Source organism: Panthera onca, chromosome D1 (assembly GCF_046562875.1).
Source record: "Panthera onca isolate mPanOnc1 chromosome D1, mPanOnc1 haplotype 2, whole genome shotgun sequence".
Classification (NCBI taxonomy): domain Eukaryota; kingdom Metazoa; phylum Chordata; class Mammalia; order Carnivora; family Felidae; genus Panthera; species Panthera onca.
Genome location: NC_138348.1, coordinates 71,657,230 through 71,682,593, shown reverse-complemented (window position 1 = coordinate 71,682,593; position 25,364 = coordinate 71,657,230). Strand labels below are relative to the sequence as shown.

At 36.1% G+C, this 25,364-nt stretch overlaps 1 protein-coding gene across 2 annotated transcripts in view; it reads right to left on the bottom strand.

Annotated features, from left to right (window-relative positions):
- Positions 1–2,139: 2,139 nt before the first annotated feature.
- TYR (tyrosinase) overlaps positions 2,140–25,364 on the bottom strand; it is a 110,080-nt gene continuing 86,855 nt past the window's right edge. Inside the window, exons 4-6 of one of the 2 annotated variants that reach the window (XM_060605402.3) lie at positions 11,456–11,637; positions 3,853–3,923; positions 2,704–2,895 (exon numbers count right to left, since the gene is read on the bottom strand). In XM_060605402.3, the coding sequence (XP_060461385.1) occupies positions 2,809–2,895; positions 3,853–3,923; positions 11,456–11,637 (340 nt within the window). In that variant the 3' untranslated portion in view covers positions 2,704–2,808. Of the gene's footprint in view, positions 2,896–3,852; positions 3,924–11,455; positions 11,638–25,364 lie in introns of both variants that reach the window. The other variant, XM_060605401.3, reaches the window with a different exon arrangement.

Here is a 25,364-nt window from a genome sequence, read left to right as displayed (position 1 = left end):
AGAAATGAAGCAATTTAGAAAAGCTACACTCTTAAACAATGCCACAGAATGTAATGTTGGTTAGAATTTAATGAACCTGCCAGGTATCTTCAAGTGTCAGTCAGGTAATTTTGGAACCTTATTGAGAAAACCAGACTGAGAATCACTGTGTGATATGGTGCTGCTGACACACAAGTAAATATGTGGCTCCTGTAGAGAAACAGAACGATGTTCTATGTTAAAATGCAGTGGTAGAGGAGGGAATTGTCTTGTGATACAGAAAAGAATGATTTTCTACAGATCGCTGTCAGTAACAATGAAAATTTCCAGGGTGGACTTTCATTCAAGGTACTTTGTAAAAATGATTAAAAATACCACCTGGACCAAAATTTTTGCCTTCAACTGAAACCTACCTAAGTAATTTCTTTGTGTTCTGGGATTAGACAAAAGGCAAACAAAATTCCCTGTCACTGCCTCCTCACAATCTTCTGCAGACCATTATCCAAATTTCTTTTCCTGCTTTTTGTTCTTAGTTTTACTGGTTCCAGTTCCCAACCAAATTGAATCTGGTCCTCAGATGCCATTGTTAATTTATTTTAAATGTTTTTTTTTTTTTTTTTTTCTGGTAATGTACCAAGTTCAGGATAAAATCCCTTGTATTTACCCACTAGTCCCACAGACCCTCAGTGTCTAAGTAGTAAGTATGCTGTTCCGTATCCCTTGCCTGACTTTTCTCTATGAAGCAGCTGAAATTAGACAAGCTAGTCAGCAAGTCTAAACAGTGGGAGTTAGAAGATAATATTACTCTATATAACTGAGTTTATTAACTATTAGTGATTTCTGAGAGTCAAAGACATTACCTCAGCAATAATTGTGAATTTCTATTTCTAAATGAAAATTAGTCGAGATCATTAAGTCAATGTGTATAATAGGCTGTTTTCTTGCTTTTCTTTGAAATCCAAATTGGGACTAAATAAAATGTAATGATTTAAAGTTATGTGGTCTTGACTTTAGGCCAGCTTTTTTCCTAGATAAAGGCATTTTTAAGAGCTCAAGGTTTTCAGTCCACTCATTTTTAAATGCATTCATAAACAATCTGAACACTATGCTTCAGACCTTCTAGGAATTGTAGAATATTTTAGTTGAAAGGTACCATACAGGTAAGCTTGTCTCCTTTCAAATGCTCCCCCCAGACATGTACAGGTTGAGGTGTCAGGACCAGGTAGTTTTCTGGGAGCCTGAATTAGACACGTCTGTCTTTAAAGCTTGGCATCCAGAGACAGTGAAAGATAGTGTTCAGAGATGAGATGGGAAATGCAAATTAAGTAGTAAAACCAAAGTCATATTGAAAATGCTGAGCAAACGTTAATTAGGCATAAGAGAAACAAAGAGATGGAGGTTATCAGTACAGTGCAAATGAGTTTGGATATCCAGTGAGAGTGGAAATTAGAATCTGGTGACATATGAAATACTGTGGTAGAATCACAGGGACTTTTTATAGAGAATGCTTGACCTTGTTTCTGAATGGGGAATTGACAGTCCTGAGCCAATTTAAATAGGTATTACTATAAACTTAATACTTAAATTCTCTTTATAGAATTCAAGTTGCATTAGCCATCCAGCGTATATGTGAAGAACTATAGTGACAACTACTTATTACTTCCTAAGGATGTCCCTTTTGGTTGTGGAAAGCTCTGAATACTGGACAGTTTTTCCTTTTATTGAACCAAAATGGTCCCCTGTAACTTCCACCAGCTGGACCTTGTCTTTTATGCTATGTATGCATAGCTATAATAGAAATGTAGTATCAACTGTACTATTTTTAGAAATTCAGTGAGACCCAAAAATTCAAGCAGTAGGATTATCTGCATATCCTAATTTAGGGTCTTAATAGCCAAGAGAAACAAGTCTTATTTTATTAGAACTGCAGCCAGGCAATTCACATAATGGTTCTCAAACTTCAAATGTTTCCTAGCATTTTAAATATTCTCTAATAAAATTCTTCTTAGAAGATAAAAAAAAAGCTTTTAATAGGGTTATCACCATGATCAGCATAGTTAATGAGTACATCTTGGGACAGGAACTTAGCCATATTTGTTGTAGGGGTGGGGCCTTTATTTTCAGTGAATCATCGAACACATATTCAGAACTATGGAAGGAAAGAGCTAAAGGTTGTTGTTTATTTGAAGTTCCTAATACATTTTGGAGCAAGAATGTAAAATATAAAGGAAACATGCTTTCTGAGGAAAACAAAAATGTACTTCCCAAGCTCAAAGGAGTCAGTTTATGTCAATTTGTTACCATTTTATTAAAATCAAAGAAAGAAAACAATAAAAAAGAAACATTTCATTAAACAATCAGGAGGAAAAATCAAAATTATTCCCACATTTTTATGAGAGCACTTTCATTCAGATACAAGTAGCAGTTACTCATTACCAAATGGCATCCTTTTGTTAGAAATATGGGTTTGAGGAAAACTGTCAAAGGGATCAAAAGGCAGTGAGGCAAGCACAGGTGTATTCTCCCTGAATTGGAGGAGGGGTACCTTTTGTATTAGATGGCAATTCTGGTAAGTCTTCACAAACCAATACCGGCGACTGCTCTTGGAACATCCCCTGGGGACTTGAACATCATTTGAGTTAAAGTGAGGTCAGCCTTGTTGGCCCTACTCTATTGCCTAAGCTTTTTATACATGAGTCTGATACAACAAACTGTGGTAATCCTCCTTTTCCATGAGGAGGGGCTGTCTTTCTTCACGGAGCTGCTTTCTTTTGCGACGATGACACAATAGGCTAGTGAGCCTTCCCAGCACAGCCGTGAGGACAGAGCCTACCACAGCAGCCCCAATGAGCCATGGCCAGATCCCACTTGCTTGTTCCAAGAAGGGCTTAATGTAATCTTGAAAAATGTCCCGTTCTGAAACAGAAAGATATCCCAGTGTTTTTACTGTTGTCATCATCAGCATCAGCATCATCATTAACATCATCATCATCATCATTATCATTAATTATCCTTGCAGAGTACTGTGGAGTCAGACACTTGGGTTTGAATGCCAGCTCTGCTACTTAGTGGCTATAAGAGCTCAGAAAATTCACACCTAATACTCCTAAACCTTCGTTTCTTTATCAGGAAGGCAGGAACATAATACCACCTTGCTGGAATGTTTTAAAGTTGATTGATAACAATCAATCAACTGATCTGTAATTTATGTAGTGCCTACAACCAAGTCAACTATTGTAATTTCTAGTTCTTTATTCTGATATTTGCTTCCATATTTCAAAATAATAGGAAAATATTACAATCTTTTAATTCATCAAGTTTATATCTGGAGTTCTTCATAAAGAAGTAATGATTCTTGTTATCTTACAACTCCCCTTTTCTTCCCTAAGTCTTTTTGGCACAATAACATCATGATTTGGGGTGAAATCCACATCTTGGATTTTCATTAGTTTTAATTTTTTTAATTTTTATTTATTTTTGAGACAGAGAGAGAGAGAGAAAGAGAGAGAGAGATAGCGCAAGTTGGGGAGGGGCAGAGAGAGAGAGAGGAAGACATGGAAACCCAAGCAGGCTCCAGGCTCTCAGCTGTCAGCACAGAGCCCAATAGGGGGCTTAAACCCACAAGCTGTGAGATTATGACCTGAGCTGAAGTCGGATGCTTACCCGACTGAGCCACCCAGGCACCCCTTCGTTAGTTTTAGTATATAAATAATATTCACAGTGGAATGGTTACCTTATGTTATTTTTCCCTTGTAGTTAATAATTTATTGTATCCTTTTGGTTGATTTAAAAATACCTATCACTATTTATAAGAGACTCTAAGATATTCCTATTCATTTTGTATACAAAGAAGAGAGTGCATCTTGGGCTTACCTTGAAGCAAATGATGTCTATGTGACTCAAGTCTTGTGCGAAAACAATATATGTAACTTTGGGGCATTTTCCTTAAAAGGAAAAAAAATGTATCTTTTCCTTTTTCCTTTTTTCTTTTTGCTTAGTGGTAATGCAGATAGTGTGTTGATGAGCCATCATGGACCATGTGGTCCAGATTAAGCCCTAGGTCTTGTGGAAACAAGAAAGAAGAGCTCCGGACCCTGGAATTATGGAGCTGATGTTCAACAACACACCAAAAATGCTATTTGAGCAATAAATAAAGTAACTTATTTAAGCCATAGGTCTTTGAACCTGCATCTGCTCTCAATCCCTACCTTCCCACCCTCACTGATGCAGGAGCTATAACATTCTTTGAAAACTCTTTCCTTGGTCATAGTTGATTGGTACATGGTAGACCACTGACTCAAGATGGGCCAATCAGAATCACTTCTCAGAATTTACTGTGCTGCAGTTGCCAGGTGTCTTGGGAACTGATGACAGCCTGACTTCTCAACCTGTAGAAGACAGGATGAACGCACTCCAAGAAATAGAGATGAGAGAGAATGGGAGAGACAGTGAGAGCGACAAAGGGACAGAGAGACAGAGAGTCTTTAGGGCTTTTAGTTCCCTGGTTCCTGCTCTTCCTCAGTCTCAGCTGCATTTCTGCCTTTCCCAGAGTTTGAGTGTTCATCCCTCCTTGGATTTTTTTAAACCAAAAAATACCTTTATTTTTTAATCTAATCTCATTCCTATGGAGTTTATGCCATTTGCATTTTTGAAAGTCCTGATTATTTAAAAAAGTTAATTATATGTCCACTACAATAAAAGATGGAGTAGAAACCTTAGGAAATTTTGGAATTGCGACTACAGTAAAACCTTCTATTATGAGTAACTTGTTCTGCTAGTGTTCTGCAAGATGAGCAAACATTTGTAATAAATTTTCACTTGATAAATGAGTGATATCTTACAATATGACTATGTGATGCTGAATGTCCTATGATCACAACTGAGCCAATGGTTCTTGAAATGCACTTTGATATACAAGTGCTTTGGATGACAAGCGTGTTTCCAGAATGAATTATGCTCGCAAACCAAGGTTTTATGTATATGTAAACTCCATGTATAATAAAAATGAGATTCACAAACCAATGAGAAAAGGAATGTTTATTTAATAACATATCTTGGAAATCATGGGTAGCAACATGAAATAAAATTTAAAATGATTCAGAATGTTCAGAATGGTTAAAATAGGAATGTTCTTTTTTATTTAATAGGATTAAAACCCTGTCCATTTCTCCTTCTGTCCTTGACACCATCTTTTTGCCAGCTGTCACTAAGTTACCTCTAAAATTCCTAGAACTCATTAAGCCTAATTTGAACAGTGTTGCAATTTAGAGTTTCTCTTCATCAGGAAGGGACAACAACTTACAAAGGATAAACATTACCAAATACATTATATAAAATATTTAGAACTTTGACATTTAAATCTAAGCAATGAAAGCAAAAAAGCTAAAATTAAAAAGAAATATCAAAAAGTTACTGTTTTCAATATATTTAAAATTATTTTGAAAATGGGACTCCAAATGCCTGGCTTATATTGCTAGTAGTCACTTCAATATATAAAGTATGTTTAAAATGTCTAGCAAAATGCAGGGTACATAGAGATTCCATAATAAATATGATTTCCTCTATTTCAGGCTCAGCTCAAGTCACAATTTTAAAGTACTATTTCTTTGTGCTGCTCTTCAGCCTCTCTTAAAATTTCTCTACTTGAGTTCACTCTAAGTGGTCTCAATTTTTACTGCTACCAATGGACTTCTTTGAAACACTCTTTGTATTTCTCAATGGCTCTAAACTAAAATTCAGACTTTCTTTCTCAGCTACTTTCTTTGGAACCCAAAGAGTACACCTTTAAATTATTTTTTATATCATAATTGTTCTATCTTTGGCTACCTAAATTAGCCCTTGGTAAAATGCCTAGCACATAGAAAGAAATTTATAACTGTTAATGATTGTTGTTATTCCATAATAATTTCAACAATATTTCAGTTGAACCAGCTTCTAATAAGAGCTTTCTCTCTCAAAACTGCTTTGATTACTGATTCAAGTCAGCTCTCTTTTGGATTCTCAGACTATTTCTTTCTTTGTTCACTTGTGACACTTGGCACCATTGTCTATGTGTTGTAATTATTTATATGTATTATATGTATTTTCAGGCTTAATCATAAGTTCTTGAGAGGCAAGTATTATGTCTTGTTTTATCTTTCATTCTTCTATTCATTCATTCATTCATTCATACAGCAAATATTCATTGAGACACATTACATGCCAAGTGGTGGTCTTAGCACTGTAAGTTAAAAGATAAACAAGTAGAATCCCTGGCCTGAAGGAAACCATAACTGGAAGAGGAGAGTAGCAAGTAAATAAATTATTTCAAGAGTGATGTTGTAATGATGGAAGTAACCAAAAGATACAATGGAATCATGGTGGAAAGAGCTCATATCTGTCTGGGGAGTCAAGGGTGGCCTCCCAGAAGACTATCATGCATGTGCTGCATGTGATGCAAGCCATCATGATGGCACATGATGGCAAGCCATCCCAGGAAAAAAGGAACAGTATGCACTGATGTATACACATAGGTAAGCATGGCTACTGAACACATTTGTGAGTGATAGAAGCCCCATTATCAAATCTCAGCTGCAGAATGGGACACTCTAGTTACTGTCATTGTGTCTCCTCCTCTCATTTTTAACATCAAATGTTAAGGTCTTTTGGGATATATTGGGATAAGGCAGCTCTCGATAGAGCAGTATCATACAGAAAGCAGGATCGCATTTTCCAACAGCATTAAGGACACAGCCTTTTATTGACAAAGCTTTTTGTTCTCGCCTTTTAATCAGTTATGCATGCAAACAAAATCACCTGCTGCTCAATTTTTAAAAGCATCACTAAATTCGGTTATAAGAGAAAATGTTTGACAAATGCCAGACCTCAGCTGCCTTTTACAGAAAACACTTAAGTAATTACAAACATGAGTACTTGAATGATGAATAAAAAACTTCTTGAACTAAATTACATGAAGCAGTTTTTAAAAATTTTTTTTAGTAGGCCTAAAGTTTAGCAATAAATAAGAATAAATTTTAAACTCCTTGAATGTACAACAGAAGCAATAGAATAATTCATAAACTAGAAAACAGGCAGTTGCTATTGTTGATTTTAAAGCCAAACTTTTCTAAAATTAATGGTATATATCCATAGCTGTATGAAAAGTACCATAAACAGATACAACATCTCAAATCAACTTTATTTTTTTAAATATTTAAGTAGAAATAAATAATAAATAGCTAAATCCCCTAATGTGACTTTTTGAGCCCCCTCTCCCTTCTCTCCTCTGATAGATTTTGTTGGCTTTTCAGTAAAAAGTACTCATTTGGACTACAGAGAAGGAACAATGAGATGGAACATAATATACAAGACATATAGGGACTAAAGAGGACCCTGTCTAGTGTGGCATAATGGGGGAGAAAATTAGTTTGGGATTCAGTATCAGCCACTTAGTTGCTTGATGACTTAGAATTTGCCACTTTATCTTTCTGTTCTCAATTTACTTGCAAAACAAAATAAAAATCACTACTACATAAGATTGTGCAGATTAGCAGAGATAATAATTTACCTGCTGATGTCTGTAACCTATATCCTATTACTATCTCTTTCTTTTTTTCTTTCTTTCTTTCTTTCTTTCTTTCTTTCTTTCTTTCTTTCTTTCATTTATTCGTCTTTGAGAGACAGAGAGCATTGAGCAGGGGAGGGGAAGAGAGAGAGACACACAGAATCCAAAGCAGTCTCCGGCTCCCAGCTGCCAGCACAGAGTGCTACGCGGGGCCTGAACCCATGAACCATGAGATCATGACCTGAGTTGAAGTAGGACACTTAACCAACTGAGCCACCCAGGTGCCCCCAGAATGTCTTCTGAGTTTCAAGGCCAACCAACTGCCCCAGAGACATATTTACCCTGATGTCTCCTATCATCCCATTTCACTGTATAACAAATGCAAACATGAGATTCCCACCATGTCTGGCCTCGCTCTTACTGATACTGTCTCAGTGACAGTATTACCATGCATCATATTCACAGGCCAGAAAGCTTAAAGGCATCCCTAACATCTCCTTCTTTCTCACCTCCTATGATTCATATGAATCCATGATTATCACCTTGGAATCATTTTCCAAGTTCTGTACATTTTATAAATTCAAAATAATATCAAATTCTTTCATGTTTTCTGCCAACCTACCTACCTCTTGGACTCTTGTAATAGCATCTTCACCACCTTCCCTGAATGTGCTTTGCAACTGCTACAAAATGCCCTACATACTGCAGTAACAGTAATCTTTAAAAAACTCAAGACAATCTGTTTAAAATTTATCAATGGCTTCTGTTATTTTAGCACTATGGCCAACATCTGCAATCAAGACCCCCCTCTTTTCAACTAATCACTTCTCCCTTTCATGCCGATATCCTCTGAAATATCGCTTCATTGACCCCTAGACATAGGTATATCTCCAAATAAATAAGTCATTAGGTAAGTAATTGTTTAAGGTCTTCCATTAGTATGTAGACTCCATAAAGGTAGAGACTATGTTGTTTACCACTGTATCCATCGTATGTAAGAACATGCTTTGTTCAAAGTAGTTATTGAATGTATGTAGAAATAATAAATAAATCAAAAACACCACCTAGAAAATACCTAGTGTGATCAAAGGCTTGAAATATGTTAAAAATACATGTCTAAAAATGACCTGAGTATTAAGAGGGCTGACATTTTTCTAGCAAGCTTTACTTATATTGGTTAAGAGATATTATCTTTCATGACCAATATCACTTGTACTGAAATTGATTCATTGATTTCACCCCAATAACCAGATATCATTTGATATTTAAACTAGAGAAGCTTGAGAGATATCAATTCTAATCTTGTAGAGTACAAGGTCAAGGTGGAGTGGGGAAAGATTCATACATAAAAAATTACCATGTAACGCTAATAAAGGAATGATTAAACATGACTACATATATGCATAAAATGATTTAATATCTGAGAGTTTGACAAATTGATAAACAGGATCAAAATTTAGCCAGAGAGAACAGCATGTTTAAAAGCATGAGCCCATGAAAGAATATGGCATGTTTTGGAAATGGAAATCATAAAATGCTAAGTGGTGAATATTTGAAAAGCCATTACAAATACGGTTCTTTCTTTATGTATGGTGGGGTGTTTATAGATGGAAGGGAAAACATGTTACTTGAGACTGTCTTTTTTTTTTTTTTTTTGACTTGCAGAAAGCCCTCCCCTTACCACATCTCTGCTCTTTGCAAAATTTCCCATTCTCAGTGATCTTAAGGTTTTGAAATAACTGATTTCCAAAGCCAGCCATTTTAGTATTCCTTCCATTGCCTGTGATTTTCAGATAAATCAAAACAGGTTAATCAAAGCCATATTTGTTCAACTAGTGATCCCCAAAGGGCAGGTAAATGTTGATAAAATATAGGTTCTCCTGGTAGCCCTAAATTGTGGTTCTTCTATGCCACATACTAGCTAGATGGCCTTGGACAAGTTATTTATATTCTTTAGGCTTCTGTTTTCTCATCTGAATAGGAAAAAAGAAATAATAGTACCTAATTCATAGGCTAGTTATGAAGTTTAAATAATGCACACAGCACACCTAAAAGAGTTTCTGGCACATAAAAAATACTCAGTATGTGTTAGCTATTATTAAATGATTTCATTTCTTTCCTCAGGGTAATTTTCCATTGCCTATACTACTCAAATAGGAAAATTTAGCATTCTGTAAATAAACTGTACATTCTCCACCTCTATTTTTCTTGTTATTATCTTCATTTATAGTATTCTCTGCCCTGTTCATCCTTCAAGGTCTTGTCTTTCTCCTTGAGTTATTCAGGGAGTTATTCAACTCAATAGCTTGAGTTATTCAGAAGTCATTGCTTTCTCCTCTGTGCTCCTCTGTTGGATTTTGTTTATGACTTTTTTGCTGCACTTAACACAGACTGATGTTTTGTACTTTCTTGCACAATTGCCTGACTTCCACATTGAATTTAGAGCTCCTTGAAGTTTGGAACTATGTCAGTCCTTTATGTCCTTAGAATCTAGCACAAGAGGTAGGAAGTTGGTAAATGTCATTAATATGTTTAATTTACTTGTTTTTATGAATTATAATTTTTATGAATTATCAATGAATATAATGAAACATCACTGCTTATTGAATACCTCTTACTCACAAGCCATATGTTATTGTTTTTTGTTTTGTTTTGTTTTGTTTTGTTTTTCTACTGTTTTTGGATGTTGATACTCCTGTGTTAGAGTAGAAGCATTGTGTAGTGAAATGAAGAGAGGGCCTTACAGTATTGAAATCTGCCTCCTCCACATATTGGTGTATGATATTGGGAAAGTCATTTAAACTCTCACAGTATCAGTGGGATCACCTATTACTAGAGATACTAATACTAACCCTAATGTATGATTGATTAGTAACACATGTGCGAGATCTGCATGTAGCGGGTTCTTGGGTGGGGGAAGACATTGTTACCTGTACCACATTTATTAGGAAGATATTGATATTTCTACTCAGGAAGATTATTTAAAGCCCAAATATAATTATCATCTTAGAGTTTTATATTATTAGCTTAATCATGGTCATAGAAATTATCATTTTAATCATTCTTCTTCTTTTTCCTCCTCCTGACTTTCCTCCTCCTCTTCTTCCTCCTAATCCTCCTTCTTCTTCTTTCTCTTATTGTTGTTCTTCTTATTATTATTGTTATTATTAATTAGGCTTAAAATTAAAACATCCACAAGTTTTGTTGGTAATTTTTAAAATTTATTTATTTACTTATTTATTATTTTGGAAGGAGAGAAAGAGTGTGTGTGCAAGCAGGGGAAGGGCAGAGGGGCCGGGGGAGAGAGAGAGAGAGAGAGAGAGAGAGAGAGAGAGAGAGAGAGAGAATATCCCAAGCAGGCTCCGAGCTGAGCATAGATCAGTACAGGGCTTGATGCCACGACCATGAAATCATGACCTGAGCCAAAATCAAGAGTCAGACACTGAACCAACAGAGATGCCCATGCTTCCCTAAAACTACAAGACATTTATCTTTTGTCACACCACACTGGACTCTTTAATACATCATATTCATTTAATTATCACAATATCTCTTTGAAGTATTCTGACCCCAATATTTCAGGTTAAAAAACTGAGATTCATAGCGTGAAGAAAAATTTCCAAGGTCACCTTACAGTCAGCTGATAGAGTCATGTCTTAAACCCTCTTTTTCCTTTCTGATTTTAATTGTAATGTCCTTTCCATGGCTGCCATATGCAAAATGCCCTATATTAAGCAGAATAGATGTGAATTTAAAGATTCTTGCAACTTAGTTCATGTAATAATAAATTAGTGATAAATTAAGGTTTGTAGTATGCTTTCCCAATTTAAAGGCTTTGGGGATAGCATTGTAAAAACAAAAGGTTATATAGTCTCTCAAAAGATATTGGTCACACAAGATTCATCATTTCATATGAAAGAAATTAAACTTTACCTGAATCTTGTAGGTTGCTGTAGTCATAGCCCAGATCTCTGGATGAAACAAAGAAATCACCATTTCTGTATAGAGGTATAAAAGGAACCATGTAGGACTCCCGGTTGTGTCCAATGGGTGCATTGGCTTCTGGATAAACTTCTTGAAGGGGATGGTGCCTTCGGAGCCATTGTTCAAAAATACTGTAGAGGAAAGGATTATTCAGACTCAGAAACATGTTTATAAGAGAAATATTTATAATTCTTAAAGTAAAATAACCAGGCATATCTTAAAATTCCAAGACATGGAAGGATGCCAAATATATTTTTTATGCTTTGAAAATATTTTGGAAAGCACTAGTTCATTCTGTCAGCCCCTGATGAAGCTCACTCACTTGAAAGAAATATGAGAGGGTAACTATGGAAAGGGAATTTCTTAGGTAAGTGAACTTTACATGACAAGTTTAGACCTTTCAGAATGCTGCAGAACAAGGGTAATTATTGGTTGAATGACAACTGAATCAGAGTTGTAAATTAAATATGTTTCTTGTTTCAAAGAAAGTTAGCCTAAAGAAAGAACACATAAAACTAAGTTGGAATCAGTACTAAAATTTGTTTTTTTGTTTGTTTGTTTTTTGCTTTTTGTTTTTTGGTCATGGCAGGGGACTTTCAATTATTTCAACCATCTTGTTCTGTTTGGCAAAGTATATGCTCAATGAGACTTGGGGTGAGAAAGAGCTTACCTCTCATAATGAAGACTAAAAATACCTGGACTTGGCTTTCCATCTTCCCCTTAAGCTAGAGTATGACCATATGATTCATACTCAATCATACATTCATCCAAGACTTTGAAACAGAAGATAGTGACATACTATCTTGTCACTAGCAAGGACAATGACAAATTATTCTGGTAGTGGGAAGACAATTGTGATAACAACATCTAATTTTTAGGGATTATAAGACCAGAAGTACCAGGAAAGGAATATCCTGTGTTCTATAGCATGGTTTTAGCAGAACTCTTGGCTGCTACTCCCCTCTTCCCTTGTTCCCACTCATTTCTGAACCTGCTTCTCCATGATTTCCTGAGCTATCCAATATCTTCTTAGCAAATTCTTTTTCTGTTTAAATCAACCAGAGTTAGTCTCTTGTGTGCAATTAAAAATTATGACAGAACAAAAGATAAACAATTAAGAGATTAAAAATATTAAGAACAAAGTAGAAACTTAACCTATGGAAGAATTTATAGTGTATGATTAAAAGTGTGACAAAGAGAATGGCTTTGTATTATCAGGCTATATAATAGAGGGAAGGACACAAGACCTAAAGTCAGAGAACTCCCCTTAAGGCCTAGCTCTGTGTTTTAAAAGCTGTATATCTCTAAGCAAATCACTAAAGTTCTTGGAGATCTAGCCTCTTCGTCCTTAAATGAAAGCAGTAATATTTGCCCTATTTCCAAAGGGATTATCCAATGGGATAATATTTATGGAAGTACTAAATAACTACGCTATTGTTACTTAGCTATAAAACTTGTGCCAGGAGATAAAAAGTTAGTGCATTGTCCTGGCGATGGTGTCTAAAAAGGAAAGCGATAATGCTTCAAACAAACAAAAATTGAAAAAAAAAAAAAATGGAAATAAAGAAGAAAACAATGATGCAGAATGGCAGTTCATTTTTTCCACACTAGAAAATAGTTCTATTTGTTTAGAGTATCTGGACTTCAAATGCTAGTTGTGGTTAAAGTTGGCTTTTAATTGTGAATTAACCAAGGGACCAGCAGGTTACTGATAAATACTGAAAATCTGGTCCACAAATACCAAATGATCTCTAAATAGCTCAACTACTAAATAAGTTTATTCAGTATTTATTATGAGTCAAAGTTTGGAGCAGCAAGAGCCTACATAAAAAACTGAGTCCCATGGGTTATGACAAGGGAAATTTGTAAAAGTTTCTTAATTTGTTTGATTTTCCTTTTCTTCATCTGTGAAATGGGAATAATATTTATGGATTAATTAGTATAACATAAGTAAGATGTACATTGAATTGCTTAACAAATGGTAAGTGGAAACCATCATCATCCTCATCCCCTTCTTCCTCTTCTCCCTCCTCCTCATTATTAACTTTATACTGGAAGAACTTTACAATTAGCAAGAGACCTGAGACATACTATAACAGAAATGCCAAAGCCATGTACATTTGAGCTGGGTCTTTTTAAGAAAGGTTATGATTCTGACCAGCAGGAATGAAAAAGGAGAAGATATGGGAAGATTGGCTTTTCTGTGTGTGCCTTCTCAACTAAAGAAATTTGGAATTGGCTTAACGAATAAGGCCCAAATTCTATTCAAGACCTAAAGTTTTATGAATCAGCTTTTTTTTGTTTTAAATTCTGCAGTTTTTTCCTTGCATGAAAGCATTACTTATTCATTATTTACAATTCAGAAAACATAAATGGGCAAAAATGAGAGGAGAAAAAAATTCATATAATTGCTTCATATTTGTTGTATCTAGTTTATAAAATGTGCATATATGTACATATATATTTTAACAAAAAAGAGAATTGTATTATAACATTTTAAAAGGTATTTTATTTGTATTAAGCAATATTTAATGTTTAAACAATATTTAAACACGCTTACACAATGTTTACCTGCTTTTCAACTGGCAAATCTATTTTTTTTTTTAATGAGAAGGAGGCTTTTTGATCCAATTAATCTCTCCCCCATCCCTATTAAACTTTGATTGCAAAAGAGCCCAATATCCAATGAGCTACCAGATAAGGGCTTGAGGCAAAAATTGTGCCTTTCGTTAATTGAGAAAAATTACTACTGTAGTTCAGCTTATAAATAATCTTTTTTTTTTCCTGCCGAGAAATAAAAATTCTTCACTAGGTAGGACAAGGACATCAATTCTTAGCACCAAAAGATTTAATGGATAAAACCATTAATGTGCTCACCCACCTTATCAACCTTTTAAAATATAGGTATTAATCTCGATTAGATTCTTCATCGGTGGTACTCATCTTCAGTTAATTTCATCAAACCATGTCTAAAATGACTCACATTGGAATTCTGATGCTTAGGTTAGATAATCACACTGCCATTTTCAGAAGACCTTATCTTCCTACCAAAGATTTATATCAACTATATCTAGACAGTTTTCTAGAATTAAGAAAAGGTACAGATGACCATGGATACAAACAAGAAAGGATATGTTTTATGTATAAAAGTAACATGAGATTTCTGGTTTCAAGTCTGACATGTAAAAACCCTGGACACTCCCATCCTCTTGTCTAGCAAGAAAAAGCTAGACAAGTGGAAAATCCACAAATTTTCTTGGGCCATGAGAGAATGAAGTCACTGGACAAACTGTCACCCCAAAGCTGCATAGATGACTGCAGAGAAGTACCATTATGAAATAAGCCCTCAGCCTTCTCCATAACAAACCTGTTTAATTCAGAAGAAATGATGACCAAAGGCCTATCCCAGCTAGAGGAAGGGGATTCCAGCTTTTCTGTCTCATTTAAGGGGAAATAAAACATAGGCTACATTGGCCAGGGTTTCAAGGAATAAATTGGGAATGCTGTAACCAAAGAAACAGGAAACAGGGAAAGAAAAGCTATACCATTGGAGAAACACTCATGAAGGTCACAGCTCCAAGACACTGGCCAAGTAAAAGATTGATTTAATCACAATATTTTAGAACACAACCTATGCTCCCACCTTAATACTTTACCATGAATCAACAGAGCTCCAGTATCATGACAGAGATTACAGCTTAAAGAGCTACAAGGCAGACAGTATCTGAGGAATAGTATACAGGAAAGCCCAAACTCAAGAGTGAGGACAAGAACGAAGACCTATGGAAATTTAAAGCCTCCAGCACCTACAGCTACAGTTAAACACAGCCCGACTCCTTGCCAGATTAACATAAATCCTTACATTAAAGGCCTGTCTACCTCAGTTCCTATCACTCAATAAAATATATCTGACTTTCAATAAAAAATTACAGCATGCCAAAAGGCAAGAAAATAACAACCTAAAGAGACAAAGCAATCAAAGCAAAGTAAACCCTAACTGAGATATGAGATAGGTATTGGAATTATCACATAGGGAATTTAAATAGTTATGAATAATATATTAAGGGCTGTAACAAGACAAGTAACGGACGTGCAAGAACAGATGGATGGTGAAGCAGAGAGGTGGAAAGACTCTAAGGAAGATTCACAGGAAATGCTAGAAATAAAAAACAGTGTAACAGAAAGGAAGAATGCCTTTTAATGTGCTCATCAATGGAGTTGACATGGCTAAAGAAAGAATCAGTGAGCTTGAAGATAGAAACTTCCCAAACTAGAATGCAAAGTGAAAAAAAAGAATGGGGAAAAAATCAACAGCTGTGTGATCATTTCAAAGAGGTAACATACATGCAATTGGAATAACAGAAGGAAAATAAAAAGTGAATAGAGCAGAAGCAATATTCTTCAATAAGAGGAACCAGAGGAACCCACTGATATCACTCCCAATGGCCAAAACTGGAAAAATTTCAGCCACAGAATAAATAAAGTAGTATTAGGTTATAACCCAAGGTATAAAATAAATATAGATGACTCTATGATGATATAAATTAATGAATACATAATTTATATCATGTATGAATACATGAATACATAATTTATATCATGGGGAAATACATAAGTCTACCATGCAGAAAAACTTTGAATAATTAAAATAGATACACTGAATACATAATGCAGGTGGCATATAATTCCTTAAGTCAGTTTATATAGTAGTCATCTAATATACCTGCAAAATATTCTTGAGATAAACATGAAATATATGTTTACAAGGCATGTAATGCAACTGAAAGTATATTTTATCTATCAATAAACCTCTAGTATACTGAACATAAAACAAAACAAAACAAAGGAAGTTTGAAAACCTGTCACAGACAAGAGGAGCCTAAGAGACATGATGATTAAATATAATGCGGTGTCCTATGTGGGATCCGGAAACAAAAAAATATATATATTAAATAACTATTAAGTTATCTTAATAAAGTATGGACTTTGGTTAATAATGGATCAATATTATTTCACTAATTGTGACAAATATTCCATACTAATGTAAGATATTAAAAATAGGGGAAAATAGATGAGGAGTATAGTTGAACTTTGTTCTATCTTTGTAACATTTTTTGTAAATAGAAAACCATTTTAAAACAAGAGTTTATTTTTTAAAAATACAACTAACAAGAAAAACTTAATGTAGATGGATATTTAGTAACAGATTTAGTTTAGTACCACCACCACAGCAACAAAAAAGCAACATATACCTGTATAATAGAAGACTTTTTCATTCATTTATTCATCTATTTTAGAGAGAGATGAATATGTATATTTTGAGCATCTATAACAAACTGACTCTGTGCAGGGTATAAAATTCCCCAAATTACTTTGGGTGAAGTTCTCCATCCTTGTGGTATTTAGAGTCTAGGGGTGGAGATAGATATTAACCAGTAATTTAAAAAATAAATCTATAATTACAGACTGGAAAATAGTATGAAGCAGGCCACATGTTAACAAGATTTAATGAGGAGACCTCATTTGGTCTTTAGTTTCTGGGAAAGCCTTTGATAGTCTGTTAACCAAGAGCTGAAGAATGCATATTTAGAGAAATGGTGGACTGTTTCTGAAGACTAGAAGGGGATTTGCCAAGGACTTTTAGTGAAAAGTACATAGCAAGTCCCAGGCACTGGCTGATATGTATATGGAGAGGAGGGAGAAAATAGTTTGCGATCAGGTTAGAGAGGTAAGTGGGGAGCAAATCATGAAGAGCAGTAGAAGGCATGTGAGAAATATTTGTATTTTTTCCTATGAGTGGCAAGAAGTCACTGTTTGTATGTGTGTGGGGGCAGGGGTAGGTATAACATGAACAGACTGTCATTTAAAATTTTTTTAAAAAATTTTTATTCATTTCTGAGAGACAAGAGACAGACAGAATGTGAGTGGAGGAGGCTCAGAGAGAGAGAGGGAGGCACAGAATCTGAAGCAGGCTCCAGGCTATTAGCTATTAGCACAGAGCCTGATGCAGGGCTTGAACGCATGAACCATGAGATCATGACCTGAACCAAAGTTGGTCCCTTAACCGACTGAGCCACCCAGGCGCCCCCCGCCCTTTTTTTTTTTTTAAAGATTGTACAGATTGCATTCTGGACAAGGGGCTAAAAGATAGTACGAGTTGATGTGTAGGGAACAAGGAATGAAATCACAGAGAAAATGATGTGTAGGCAAAAAGATGGTGTGTGACTATCCAAGTAGGTATACTGAGTGATGAGATGTCATAGAAGACTCCAAGTTTTCTGGCTTATTCCGCAGGAGAAAATGTTTTTAAAAAATTGTTTAATGTGGGGCATTGGGGTGGCTCAGTCGGTTAAGTGTCTGACTTGGGCTCAAGTCATGATCTTGCCTTTTGTGGGTTTGATCCCTGCATTGGGCTCTGTGCTGACAGCTCAGAGCCTGGAGCCTGCTTTGGATTCTGTGTCTCCTTCTCTCTGTCTCTCTGTCTCTCTCAAAAATAAATAAACATTAAAAAAAAATTGTTTAATGTTTATTTATTTTTGAGAGAGAGAGAGGGAGGGGCAAAGAGACAAGGAGAGGGAGAATCCCAAGCAGTCTCCATACTGTCAGCGCAGAGCTGGATGAAGGCTTGATCTCGTGAACTGTGAGATCATGACCTGAGCTGAAATCAAGAATCAGATGCTTACCTGATTGAGCCAATCAGGTACCCCAGGACAAAATATTTTTTATTCCCAAGGATGTAGTCAACTGGAGAGAAAATGTGGCATGAGGAAGAAATATTAGTATTATGATTTTTGATGTACTGTGCTTGAAGATATTTTTGAAATGTTCTAAAGGAGATGTCAGGTGGACAGCTGGATATTTGGGTCTGGATTTCAGAGTAAGATTTACTCTGGAAATATAAATTGAGAGGCCATCAGCTTGTGTTAATAAGTGAAGTTATGGGAGTATGAGACAATGGAAAGATCAAAGAATCTGGGGTTATTTTTCTCAAGTGTCATCTTTCTGGAAGGCCAGGACAGATGCAGTGATCATCACACTGTCTGTGAGAACCATTGCTTGAGATGCCTCAAGCAAGCCAGTCAAAACTCGAGTCTGGTCGGGGGAACAAATACACCCAGTCTGTGGTACTATGTTATGGGAGCCCTGGCAAACCAATAGGTAGGTAATAGTACTCACCTAAAGCGATTCTTATAAATATTAAGTATGTTGAAATATGCAAAACAACTTCAAGTGATGTATAGAAGAAGTATTGCTGTTATTGATATTAAAACTGTAATTACTCTGTTTCTGAATTTTCCTTTCAAGGATTTCCTAAGAACTTAAGTTTCCTTAAAATTTATTGTCTACTACATCATTTGCTCCTGCAAGACTTAGGTCAAATGCTACTTCTCTTAAAACAGCAATCAGACTTAATGTTTCTCTCCTTTGATTATTACATTTATCAAGTTGTAATTATTTGATTATGTGTCACTCTCTAGCAATATAAGGAGAAACTCACTGAAAGCTATGATGTTGTCTTGTTGATCATTGTACACTAAATGTCCATCATAGTGCCTATCTAACAAGCGGGCTGGGTATGTGTAGTCCAAAAATATGTGAACTTTAGTGGGAATTGTATAGTTTTCTTGGGAGAGAATCCAATTTTTTAAAATCAAAATCTCAAAAGGAATGTGAATTAAATATGTGAAGAATCACTTATTTAGTGGTTAGAGGTTAGAGCTGAGAAAAGGAGGAATCTAAGAGATGCTAATCGTTTTGAGTTGGATGTTTCTGTAGGTGGTGCTATTCACTGATCAACATAAGTTAACACAGTATCTAGCATGTAATAACCATTGTGTTAGGTGCTGGGAATATAAAGTCAAATGGGGAGTCTCATCTTCAAAAGAGTTGCACTCTAATCAATCACTCAGCACAGTATGGTTGGAGTGACATGGGAGAAACAGGGCCATTAACGTCTTGGGAGAACAAAGAAAGAGGAGATAGCATCTGATTTGGAAGAGGATGGGGGATGTATTAGAGTTCCCCAGAAAAAGAGAACCAACAGGGTGTGTGTGTGTGTGTGTGTGTGTGTGTGTATACACAGACAAACACAGAGAGAGAAAGAGACAGACAAAAAGAGAGACACAGAGAAAAATAGAGGCAGATACAGTAACAGAGAGAGAGAGAGAGAGAGTCTCATATGATTGTAGAAACTTGGCAAATCCAAAATCTGCAGGGTAGGCAGACAGGCCAGAGACTGAGGCAAGAGACACAGTTAAAGTCCAAAGTCAGTCTGCTAGCACAATTTATTCTTGATCGAGGAGGTCACTTTTTCCCTATGAAGGCCTTCAACTGGTTTGAATGAGGCCTACCCACATTATGGAGGGTAATCTGCTTTATTCAAAGTCTACCAGGGTAAATATTAATATCATCTTTAAAAATACCTTCAAAGAAACGTCCAGAATGTTTGACCAAATGGCTGGGTACATGGCCTAACTAAGTTGACACATAAAATTAACCATCACTCGCACCTAACTTTTGAAAATGAATAGCACAAGTTTGGGCAAAGTAATAAATGGGAAAGGGCACTTTAGGAAAGAATAAAGCACAAGCATGAAGAAATGGGGGTATGCTTTTGGGGCCCTGCAAGCAGTTGAAAAGGTCTGGAAGGAAGGATGTGTGTGGGCACATGTAGCTAAACCAAAACTACATATAGGGCCTTTCTACATATTAAGAAAGGCAGAAAGTCTGAATGAGAAGCCATTGGGGGATTTTAAGCAAGGAATTGACATAACCATGTTTAATTAATGCATAATTAAATGAATCAGTGGCTGACTTTGGGGGCCCAAAGGAAGTAACCAGGTAATAGTCACGTGACTTGCTTACACTGAGGCCCCTGTTAAAATCTTGGATCCTCTCTCTGTGTTTGAAAGAACAGTATCCCAGAGATTCTTTTCTTCATGCACCTGCCTAACAATAGAACTCATTGAAGGAGTATTTAGAAAGTTTTACTGAAAAATCACACTTTTAAAAGAAGTGGACACTTTAAGAGCATAGATTGTCAGGGATGCGTAGCTGCAAGTGAAAAGCCTGTTCCACAGCTAAGAAATTCAACTGGGGCTAACTGCAATTTTAAATACATGCCCCACAACTTCTTAGCTTAGTTGAGAAAAGGGCAGACAAATCCTTGGGGCATGTGTAAGGGAGTGAAAAACAGATTAAAATCACTTAAGCGAATGATGAAATTTGAAGGGATTTTAGTGTAAGAACCAAAATATTGGTGATAACGAACCAAAAAGAACCAAAAAGCTAGAAGTCTAAAAAAGGCTGTTTCAGAGGTTGTTTTTTTCTTTTTCCCATATTTAAGGGTGTCATTAGGTGACAAGCCCCCTGCTATGATCAGTTTTGAGAGAGGATTGAAAGCAAGTTGCCATGCTCCCCGTGTGACTGTAATGTGCATCCGGGACTGAGAGCCACTGCACTAGGCAGAAGTTACACCCAGGTTGAATGAGTCAGGCTGCACTCACAGGCCATGGCCGTTCAGAGTGGTCCCTAAGAAGTATTCGGAAGGGCCAGCCCTCCCACACAATGGGGCAGGCTTTTCATTTGGCTTTCAATGGATATTACTGATTGACTTCCAGATTCTCAGTGCTCTTCCCAGGGAATTGGTGGCATTACAGCATCTCTTGCCTCTTCACTAAATTGCCTATTTATTTATTCACTAAATATTGTATTAATTATAATTATTGTATTAATGTTCATATTGTATTAATATTAATATCTTATACCCACTACTTGTCAAGCTCCAAGGATGGTCTATCAGAATGATCCCTCTCCTCATGGATCTTACTCCGTGTTGCAATAAAGAGATATGTAAAATTTCAACAGCAATGATGCTGTTGGAGGCATGTGTATAAAACCTATAGGCTTGCAACAGGAGCAAGGAACTGTTGGGAGTCCAGGAAAGCTTCACAGCAGGGATGGTATGTAAACTGGATGAATAGATTACCCTGGAGGCTTTGCATTCAAAGCAGAGACCTACAGGGAGCCTGGGCACTGATGTAATTGAAAACTGAAAATGGCTTTTTGGTGTGTGGGAGTAGAATGTAGAGTGGTGCAGGATTAATAAGGAGTGAGACCAGAAAGGTGAGAAGGGTCAGGTTGTGAAAGGCCTACCCAGGGCACAGGGGGAGATGGAAGTAGTTTGGATTGATCCTGAGAGTTAACTTGCTACCTAAGCACTTTAGGTAAGGAGTGACCATGATTGAATTTGAATTTTAGAAATATTATAGTGGATATGTGTATTAGTATATATTATACTAAATAACAATAAGTCAACATATATGATTTCCATCTACTGGAGATCATAATGTATTGGTGGACCAACAGTGCATAAGACAACTTCTATTTATGCAGACAGCTATGACTTTTCTTAAGAGATCTGTGTTGCCCCTGTTCCTTACAAAATCTCTCTTCATTTCACACCAACTTTTCCATTACTTCCTACTATTCTTTATTATAATGATACTTTGGAGGCTCGTAAAATAATGGGGAAAAACCCAATCAATTCAGTAATCATTCCCATTTATTAAGTGTTAACATATCTGGCATGCTGCTGGGGATTTTAATAAACATTATATTATTTCTCCAACAATACTGCTAGAGAGGATTAGTAATAGTAACAGTTATGAGAATTAGCTTATGCAACACTTACTGTATGCCAGGTACTGCTTGAGGTACTCCTCATATAGGAACTCATCTAATTCACAAAACAATCCTATGAGGAATGTTCAGTTCCTCAATTATCCCTATTCACAGATGGGAAAACTAAAACATAAAGAGGATAAGACTCATGCCCATGGTTACACAGCTAGTAGGTGGCAGGTGGTAGAACGAGGCTTCAAAGCCAGGCAACCTCCCTGCAGTACAGGTTCTTGGCCTTAAGAAAACATTGCCTCACCACAGTGTTCACAAGAAAACACACAAAAACTGAGCAAACAAGCAAAAAGGAGTTTAAATAACTTCTTCAATTCATTTGGTTAATAAATGGAGCAGCAGGAATCAAACTCTGGTTTGCTCCACTTGGCATTTTCCAACATAACAAGTTCTGTCAACTGCATGTTTTGCAAACAAACAGAGTGAACCTGCATGATTTGCCCATTTTCTAGTTTAGTCAGGAAAAGGAAAAGAATACTGGAAAAGAGCTTGTGAGTGAAAAAAACCTGTGGAATTTTGTATTAGAAATGAAAGTAGGGGGTGCCTGGGTGGCTCAGTCAGTGAAGTGTCTGATCCTTGATTTCAGCCCAGGTCATGATCTTGAGGTTCGTGAGAGTGAGCCCCACATCAGGCTCTGTGCTGACGGTGCAGAGTCTGCTTGGGATTCTCTCTCTCTCTCTCTCTCTCTCTCTCTCTATGCACCTCCCCTGCTCACTCTGTCTCTCTAAAAATAAAAATAAAACATTAAAAATAAATGAAAGCTTAATCTATTCACTACTAAATCCATAAAATGTAAAGTAGAGCCTGTACACAGTTGGCAAATAATAAATATTTGATAACTGTTCCAGAAGGAGTCTAGGATCTGTCCCATGGGAATGAGAATATATAATATACGTATATACTTTACAAATACATATTTAACGAATAGTTATTAAGTATCTACCCACACAGGCAAGTATAGGAAGTAACATGGTAAAGTACAAGATAAAATGTCTCAAAAGGCAGAATCCCTCCTTCCCTTAAGCAAACTTTAGGGAGGTAAGCTACTTATACCATATATATAGTATTTTTCCTTTAGCCAAGGCTCTAGGACCTTTATCTGATGTAGACAGGTGTCTTTAAGTATTATAGAATTAAAGTCATCATTAATGGCCAGAACAGTAAAACAAGTTCAAGGTAGGCAAAATGAGTATAAGTACTGTTTGACTAACCCAGCATTGCTGTCATGAGCACCAGACAATACTCTGTGGTTTCCAATCTTCTCTCTAAATTGTGTTTTTAATACCATGTCTCTAGGCCCTAGGCATCTACTTTTGATGTGTTGTTAACAGCCTCACTACTTTCCCCCAATCATGACAGATTTTACCTGCTTCTGAGGGTTACAGTGGAGAATTCACCACACATCTATTACCTGCACAGATAGAGACTCCTTTATTTGTATTGAAAGCTCTTTCCTCCAAACAAAAGGATTATTACTACCATTTTGGCATCTGGCCCTTCAGATGCACCTCTAACGCTTTCAGCCTCACAAGGAATTGGTATTGTTTGATGGAAATTCAGAGAAGTTATGGAATTATTTCTTGACCTAATAACCTACCTCACAGCCTAAAGATCCCTGCATTCTATAATTCCATTAATCAATTCTTACCACTCCTCAACTGGAATGTCTTTTATTTTCCTTGTAGGCTCTATGAGTCCTTGTTAATAAAAATCACTAAGAACCTCATTCTTCCCCTTGGATCATTGATAGGACATGAGCCAATTCTTCAATACTCATACCTGACCTATTATCTCCTGGGTTTCTGTCTCTTTTCCAGAACAGCATTTAGTGAAAAAAAAAAAAATACATTCATTTGGTGCATATGGATTAAAAAAAAAAGGCATAGTGAGAAGAATGGACAGACAAGAACAAAATACCAAAAATCTACGGGTATTAGCATAAGGCATTTGAATTTATTCCATAGGCAATAAGAGTCACTGCTGCCACTTGAGAAGGTGAATGATGTGAAAAAATGGTTGTGCATAGAGAGATGTATATGGAAGTGTTGCCAAAGATGGATTTTTGTTGGAGAGATTAGGGGCAAGGGACCAACAGCACACATGGGGTAGCTAAGTAACGAGGACCTAAACTAACAATGTAAGAGAAACTGAAGGTAATGTCTGTAAATGAAACAAGAAAACAAAGAAGGTCACAAATGTTTGAACACCAGGAATGCCATCTGGCAGAAGAAAAATTCAGTATGAGCTCAAATGCTTCTTTCCAGTGAACAGCAAATATTCCGTGTATGCCTAAGAATATTTATGATGTACAATTATAGAAACATACGGAACACAAATTCACAAATAATTTATGGAGCAATAATAGTGATATCATTGGAAATTTAGATGAGAAAAATTATAATGTGTTCAAGTCTAGCCTAATGAACAAAGAAGATAATGTAAAGCATCCTTCAGAAAGCAAATTCAACCGAAGCTGAAAACCTGACATCTTAATCACGACAAATGATTCTGACTGGTAGAAGATAGGAGCTTATGAAAAGAATCAAAGACTGAAAAAAAAAAGAGATTATTTTCCGTGTATATTTCCCCAAAGTGATAGTTATATACCCATCTAACTCCTTTTATTCTTTCTGTAGCCAAAAATCTTTATCTGCCATTATTTTCAAGTCTCTTTTCTACTCCTCTAGTTTTCTATTCAATTGGGAAAAATGGCAAATGTATTTCTTAAAAAGATCAGTAATCTGAGTGTCACCCAATCTAGTAAAAAATATAAATTGTCACTTTAGGCAAAGGAGAAATCTGTTATTCTGTTTGTATTGGGTCTTTGTTAAGGGAGGAGAGTAAACACGAAAGGAAGAATCCCCATACTCTGCGCTAAGGAAAGATCTATAGAAAGGTGAGACATTAGTAAAACCCCTTCAGAAAACAATGAACAACTGAGGGTAGAAGATCAAAGGAGCAAACAGACAATCTCAGGAAGAGTGGGGGTAGAAACCAAGGAGTTTATGGCAGTAGGTACTTTGGAATCTCTCAAAATGTCCCAATTTGTTATCACTTATTACCTGTTTACCCCCAAGTGATTAGAAGTAAAACTTAAGGAATGAGAAGGATGCTGTTAGGGCACTTCAATGGAAACAGGAGCCATGAATATCATTCCAATCCA